The sequence below is a fragment of the Ixodes scapularis genome, unplaced genomic scaffold, assembly GCF_016920785.2.
Source record: "Ixodes scapularis isolate PalLabHiFi unplaced genomic scaffold, ASM1692078v2 PGA_scaffold2__306_contigs__length_199485367, whole genome shotgun sequence".
Lineage (NCBI taxonomy): Eukaryota > Metazoa > Arthropoda > Arachnida > Ixodida > Ixodidae > Ixodes > Ixodes scapularis.
This window is the reverse complement of record NW_024609857.1, coordinates 25,809,682-25,817,657: the sequence shown is the minus strand read 5'-3', so window position 1 is coordinate 25,817,657 and position 7,976 is coordinate 25,809,682. Positions and strand designations below refer to the sequence as shown.

General features: G+C 48.4%; 1 protein-coding gene across 1 annotated transcript; it reads left to right on the top strand.

Moving 5' to 3' along the window:
* The first annotated feature begins 1,726 nt into the window (after positions 1-1,726).
* Positions 1,727-7,508, top strand: LOC8039084 (major facilitator superfamily domain-containing protein 6-B). The gene is made up of 4 exons (XM_029985976.4): positions 1,727-1,799; positions 2,740-4,011; positions 4,822-4,986; positions 7,414-7,508. Exons 1-4 carry the CDS (start codon positions 1,727-1,729, stop codon positions 7,506-7,508), a joined length of 1,605 nt encoding a protein of 534 aa, XP_029841836.3.
* Positions 7,509-7,976: the final 468 nt, after the last annotated feature.

Genomic DNA, 7,976 nt, shown 5'->3' with positions numbered 1-7,976 from the left:
AACAGCTTAACGTATACCAGAGGCTTCGCACACGGCCTTTGTACCGCCCCAGCCAGAACACCGTTGGATCAGCCCATACTGCCGCACGCTGTACCTTCGACCGATTTAAGAATAAGCCACACCTGACGATATAACAATGTAAACTAACGCAGAGCACAGGAAAAGTCTCGCAACGCAGCTGTCCTGCGCCTTAACCCGAGTTATAACCCCGTACGCAGTTCCTGGTTTGAAGCAGTGCTCATAGTGATGCACGCAACTTTTCTCATGCAACGCACGCAATACACTCAGAAATACAGTACCATCTAGTGACTCAAATATCAGTCCTAATTTTTGTGCGCTAATGGCGGTCACAATCTAGTAACTATTCATCGAAGGCAGACGTATGAAAGGGTCTACGCTGTATCTTTCTTTCTTCTCTATTTGTTTTTCAGTTTTAATGGTGTCAAGGAACTATCACTCGGTACCAGGCGCTTACTTGAGTGAACCTCTCGATAATATTCAGCACTATTGTTGTCATGAGCTGTCTGCAGGTCGTGCCGAAGCCGAATATTTCCCTCAATGCGTAGCGCAGTGAAGCTTACAAATCTGCAGCGGAATAACGTCTGGAATGTTCAGGCTCCGCAACGGTGCCCGTCTTCAAATTCTTCCAAATACCGCTATCAAGAAGGCAGCCGTTAGCATGTACGGATAATATACACTTAGGTGACGATAGTTACAGAGGTAGACAGACAGAATTTCGGCAAGGGTCTATTTGCTCGTGCTTTTCCTATCGTTGCTTTTCTGTGGCCATTCTTTATGCTGCTTTTCTTGTACTGGCAGCATTTCTCTTTGAACGTGCTTACGATGGATCTCCCAGTGCCTAAAGCCTCGATCACACTGTTGATACAGCATACAAGGGACAGTCTGTAGACGCAGGGGCATGTTTCTTGCTTGTATGACGTCACATTGGTCATACAAACACTTCCATCGGACATATTCGAAGCATACGTAAGTATGAAGCGAAGATACTTCGAAGATGCGCAAGGCGTGCCTGGAGTTAACCCTGTCATCATTTCCGCAGCCAACACCGTGTCTTCTGTAGTGTGACTGCAGTGTGACTGCCGCTTTCAAGAGAGTTTAAAGGAATGTTTTAGCTCGGAGCGGGGATGCTCAAGAACGAACATCTTGCCGTTTCAATGATGTCGATCGTTTGGTGTGTGGTACCAAACGATCGACATCACTGGAACGGCAAGATGCTCGCTCTTGAGTTCAGTGAAATGTTCTTCTTCGGGCCGGCTCACGCATACATCGCAGCACAAAGTCAACACTAAGAACAGCACGGATGCAGCGCTGATCGGAACGTAACTCAACTCCGATGCAGCCTTCTATCAGCGCAGTGTCACTAATACAGTGCGAAGTCAGCGCTGCATTAGGAAGGTCAGTGCTATTTCCAGCGCTAACTAGCGGCACTGCGGGTAACGCTGTGGTGTATGTGGGAATAGGCGTTTAAACGAAATTACTTGGGAAAGGTAGCGTGTTTCAAATCGTTCCATTGAAAACGACAACTTTTTTTTTTCTGTCTTTTCAGCAGAGGGGCCCTGCTGAGCAGACTAACGGTCGGGCAGCATGAACCAGCTTGCAGAACCCTGCTCATCGTGCTTACAGCCTAAGTGATATCCTACATCTTATGGTCGGGGCCTCATACATGTTGCGATCGGTTCCCTAATAATTTAATGTACAACGAAAGATGAAGTTCTCGACATGTTCCGTGAACAGAAAACTGCTGCCGCTGAAGGCCCACTACTTTCTCTTCCTCGGTGGTGAGTGTCTGTTGTTGCCAGATTGACGTAGCATGTGGTCACGAGATGTGAACACGTCGTATAAAACAGCCTATTTATCCTGATTCGGGATAAACTGAGGGAATAATAAGACGTTGTTAAGCTGTCGTAGAAATTTTTAATTGAAGTGGCGCATTTAGTGTTAAAATTTATGCTGGAGCATATGTCTTTGTTCACCTTCGGTGTACGGTGGTGTCTGTAAAAAAAAAAAAAAAGATATGGCAGTGATTTTTACCTGTAGAGTTCTATAATGCAGGAAATACATGCTAGGGAATTCGTCAGGGAATTTTAGTGTCAGGTGACGTGCATTTTCCCGCTAAACTCAGCGAAGAAACCTAATGGTTGTATTGGTCAATTGACGCCGATTTCCCCAATTTAATTTAGCGGGGAGACTGGGCTGGTGCCTAGGTCACACAACGTGAATTTTCCCGCTAAATTTAGTGGGTATACCTGAATTGATGTATAGGTCACGGGACGTCAATTTCCCGCAGAATTTAGCGGGAAATTGAGTCGACGTATAGTTCACGTGGCGTCAATTTCCCCAAGGTGTATAGGTCCCGCGACGTCAGGCGACGTCACGTCACGCCGCTTTGTCCGCTAAATTTAGCGGAAAATGCAGGGACAGATGTACAAAACTTGGGGGTATACCGTTAAAAAGCATTTCATGCTTTAATAAATAGATAAATACATTAGGTCATCACGTGAAATGGAGCATAAGCTAAATCAGTGTCTGAAGTTCGACGACAGCGCGACAGTTATTTCGTTCGCGCAGCATTGCACCAATTTCCTAGACCACGAAATGTCGCAAGTTCAAAGGCCTTATGAGCCGATTTGTCGTCCGTAACTGTTCTATGCTGTTACATTGACACAAGGCTTGCGAGCATCCTGCCCCCTAAAACATTATTGTTTGGCTTGTTTGCAGCTCAAGCCGCCGTTATTCCCTACTTCGCCGCTGTTGGTCGTCAGAACGGCATCCCTGAGACAACCGTTGCCTACACATTTGGCTTCGTTCCCCTGGCCGCCATCGCCTGCAAGTCATTGTGCGGTTACATCGTTGACAGAACGCAAAATGTCACCGTGGTCTTGCTCACGCTTCAAGCTCTCTTATTAGTGTCGGACGGAGTGGTATTTTTTAGCGGAAGTATTCACACCAACACAGTACGGTCGGAAGGCATTCTGCAATGTTCGGAAGAAAACGTAACGCTCCTGGATCCCTTTACAACTTGTTCACTCCCACCACCACCGGAGTGCAAACGTCTTTGTCGCGAAAGCAAGGAGAACGGCTCTACTTCTAAACTCCGTGCCAATCTCAGCATAGGGAACGTGTCCGATGTCTGCAGTGTCCTGAGCTACTGGAACCACTCAGTCAGCAGCGATGATGACAACTGCGAGTTGACTTGTGCTTGTTACGAGAGCTCCACGAACAAGTCGAACCTGTGGTTATACACGGTGTTTTTAGCTTTGGCGTGGATGACCGGAGCAAGCGTGTTTGTAATTTCTGACGCTGCCGTCTGCGACGCGTTGGGAGACAACGCGAGCGCCTTTGGACGTCAACGTCTCTGGGGAACCATCAGCTGGGGCATTTGTTGCCCCATTGTCGGGATCATCATCGACGCAGCCAACAGGGCAACGGAGGGTCGTTCCGGCTTCACCCCCTCCTTCTACGTGTTCGCCGTTCTTTTAATGATGGATATGGTCCTTTTGTACCGGATGCCGAGGCTGAGGATGTGCAAGCAATCGCCCACTTTCTTCAGGGATGTGGCGACGGTCTTCAAGGGTGCAGAGATGCCAGTCTTCACTTTCTGGACCTGCGCGTTCGGTGTGTTTTTCGGCATCTTCGTGGCGTACAACACGTGGTTCTTGGAGGACGTCGGAGCGTCCAAGTTGAATGTCGGACTCACTTATGCAGTCATGACTCTTCTCGTGGAACTCCCCCTTCTTTTCGTTTCGAAAGGCATTCTCGAAAGGATAGGGTACTTCCCGTCGTATTCGCTTGCATTTGCGGCATATACCTTCAAATACCTCGGGTATTCCTTCCTTCAGAATCCATGGTACGCTTTAGTGATCGAGCTTGTCGGGGGAGCGGCCTTTCCACTGGCATTTGCCGCCATGACAGTCTTCGCCAAGGAAGCGGCTCCTCAGGGTACAGCAGCATCTGTGCTCTGCGTACTTAACGCCGGCGTTGAAGGTGTCGGTAAGTGTTTTTCTTTCACAGTTTGTTTTGAAGTTTAGAGGATAGTTATGCAATGTAAAACTGAAACTGAGGATTTTTTGTTTTTCATTTTGCCTTTGTTGCCACTTAGTAGGTTTTTAAACCATACTGAAAACACTGCGTTATAGGCCTAAGTACTTGGATTATATTTGCCAGCATAAGTACAGCCTCCGGCAATATGAAAGACCCACTCGGAGCGCGTGGCCGAGGCGTTGGCTGGCGGGGGCGCTGCGAGCGCTCTGGGCAGTTCCACTCTGCTTCGAAGGGGGCACGCTCCCTCGGGGCTCAGCTAAAGCGAAACGCGCTTATCAGTTTGTGCTGAGCCCCGAGTGAGCGTCCTCCCCTCGAAGCAGAATGGAATTACCCGGAGCGCTCGCAGCGCCCCCGCCAGCCACCGCCTTGGCCACGCGCTCCCAGTGGGTCTTTCATATTGCCGGAGACTGTACATTTTATATCGAACGTTTTATTTTTGTTCTATGAGTGGTCTTTACTGGTGAGTCGTAGAATATCCCGGTGCTGATGATAGAGCGAAGTTACCGCTGCTACATTGCACTGTCAGCGCGGGCTTACCGCTGAGTTACCGCTTCATTGTGTTTGTCAACAGGAAAAGGCCCGGTCTCAAGTAGCGGAGCGGTGATTCAGCACTAGAGAAGCTCGAAGTCAGCAATGTGTCTGTAGCGCTGTGTTAGCACTTATCATGCAGCTGTGCTCCAATCAAGAAAGGCCAAACACCAAATTTAAATCTGAATCGCATCGAATCCGGCGAAATTGTGACCCGGATTCTCTTTCCAGGCACGGTTTTGGGCAACGTTCTCGGCGGTGTAAGCTTCGGCAAAAACGGAGGCCGCCTCACATTTCGCTATATCGGATTTGCGAGCTTTGCGTGCGCTGTGCTGTGCACCCTGTCTCACGTCGTCATCAGGAGAAGAAGGCCAAAGACTTCAATTGTTCCTCAAGGTAAGTCAGAGCTCTTCGATGTTTCTTTGGTCTTGTTGCTCTTACTGTTTACACTCGAATGTGTTTTCCGCCTAGGTGCGAGCTCTAGCGCCCTTGACAAGTGAGAATAACTGCCGTGACATGTGTCAAATGTACCAATACTAGTTATCAACTTCCCTATTGTGCTTTCCCTCTAGTGTTTTTAATGTATATAAGCAATCACTATAAGGCTACTGAAATATCCTCTAGAACACCGAGGCACAGATAAATTCACTCCTGAAATTGCAGTCTGCTTTTAGTGAATGCCATTGAGATTTCCGGAATTTACCCAAGTCATACGTGCAAAAACAAGATGCATTTTAAAAGAGTCTGTACGCGAATATGACTTATGGTCAAACACTGTTTTCTTATTCATAAACTCCATGGTGTGAAGAGAGCCGACTTTGAGGTCCCGTCCTACTTTCGTTTATTATTCTTTAACCTGGTGGCGTTGCTCTTCTTTTTAATAGGTCAGTTTTCTCGTGCAGCGCTTGTCTCCAGCGCCGCGATGTCGACACTTCAATTTGCAATCTAGCCTCCGTGACAAACGCACACGTTAGCCAATTCCGGTGTCTGGCGGTTCATCCTATTACCTCATTCTAGGATGTTGACTCCAGTCTTTATGAGAAGGCCTTAATTGTGACGGTCGCCTCTAGGCGAATGATGTACAAAGTCATAAATGTTTGTTTGAAAGTAAACTGAGTTTCTTAATATGAAAATTACGAAATCCTGCTTTGCATGGACAAATCATAGAGGCAGTCAAAGCTAATGGGAAGAGCATGACAAAGCACCTCCTGAACGTCTCAAAGTAGCGACCGACGTTTCGCTAAGGAACTTGACCCTAAAAGTTCGGGCTCCACTTGGCCAAAATGTATAACATAGGACGTAGAATACATACGACAGTCACGTGGGTCACGTGCTTAGTGCCACTATAGGGGTTACGTGAACATGCTATATGACATGAGGCGCCGTGATGTCACATGTCAGGTCACGTGACGTGGTCACGTGGTTGGTGTCTGTCGTTGCTTACGTATCCATCCTTATATGTTGCAACGTATTCTGCGAAAAACGCTAATACCGGTGTTACACGGGCACCCTTAACCGCAGGAGGGAGAGCCTTTCCACAGTTGGCATGTATGTGCGAGGAACAACGGGGAGAGGGAGAGCAGTGCCTCTGCTGTCAGGGGGTTTCAGCGTTTGTACGTGAACACTTTTTGCCGGAAAGGGGCACTAATCCCTACCGCCGAAAAAACAACAACAAAAAACACATACTTTTAACACACGCATTTCACGTAGGGGCTTCAATATAGATGTATAGTAGAGTAAAACACAATAACTGTTTAACGAGGACTACATAAGTTTAATAACAAAGCTAACAAGGCGGACCGAAAGACGGGTTCCCTTTACGAGCACCAGGCGAAAACTCCCTCTCGGCGAGTTGTCTTCACGTAGGCGAGGGAGAATCCATTAAGACGCCTTGCTCTTGAACCGACAGTCCCCCGACGCTCGGTCACCGAGTTCTTCCACTCCGGAATCCGCTCCGCGGTGACGGATTTCACCCCTGCGGCAGCCGTCCGCTTGTGCGGTCTACGTCGCAGAACCGCCCGCGTCTGGAGCTGGTCTACCCGGGCCACATTAAAAACACTTTTATCTTAAAACAAATCTCAATCTTGATCGTTCTTTTTTTTTTTTTTTTAACGCGAAACTGGAACAATTTTAGCAATGCCTCAAGTTCATAAACGTGCGTAGGAAAGGTGGCTATCAACCGAATGCATGCGACATGTCTGCGACCATACATTGTGTGGGGACTGTTCTCATGCTTCATTTGCCCAAATATTGGCTGCGCAACGAACACTGTTGACGCCGCCATTTGCGCTCACTCTGACGGCAGTTTCTGTTTCAATTCATCTGACACTATACTCGCAGACAACTTTCAGTGGCATTTGGGTGGTAGGAAGAGGGCGCGTGCACAGTTTTGATGGCGCTCGAGATGCGCAAGGACACGTGTGCCCATAGGGAGTATTCACTGGCGGCCATATCTGTGTGCGTGGTTGCTGAGCGTGTACTGACGGCGAGCTTCTACAGTTCTTTTGCAACGTGCATTCCACACTATCAAGATTGCCGGTCTTAGCAGGCTGTTAGTGTAAGCTCGCCCTGAGCAGGCGCTCTAAACAGGACCCACAAATATGGCGTCCAGTGAATAGACCCTATAGCTTTGACGTACTGCATAGCCACAGAACTCTCTCGGGCCGAAAGTTTAGACTGGGTCTTGGTTTAGAAGCTCGAGCAAGTTGGCTTGCGAGTTCCGTGACCGGGTAAGTATAGAATAACACTGACTCCGCGGTTCTTTTTTTTTTTTTTATGTGTGTGCTTTATGTCCCCCTCTTTTTTTCACGTTTTATGGCACAGAGATGGGAAAAGCAACCACGGCGTTTGCTGCTGGGCTGTCTGGACACATGGATGGGCCTTCGAGAACCGCTGGTGTTGAACACATCCCTCTCTGATGACCACCTCCAAGCAGAAGACTGTCTCGAGACAACGGCGACATCATGGTCCAGGTTGTCAACCTGTGCAAATGGATTCGACTTTAAAGTTTATTTTGGGATTGAATATGCTTTTTTTAATGCGCGACCATTAGAACGCTCGTTCTGACGAAAACCCGGCGGTGTCTTTCGTTTGTGAGCACCAGGGAGAGAGCGAGAAGGAGGGGAAAAGGGTGACGCGTGCGACGCTCCCATTGGTTCGAAGCGCTGACGTCAGCACGCGTCAACCTCTTCCTTTGTCCCCGGCGCTGACAAACTGACAGATCGAGCCCCTTCGTTTTTGTCGAAGTCACGCGCCCAGCTGGCGCGAAGCCACAGAGGAGGACGCGCCGCGCAACACCTCCTAGATAACAAAGCCTTAGTGCTGAATGAGATGGTGTCATCAGAGATGACCAACGCTGGACACAGAATGGAAACGAGTGCTGACTT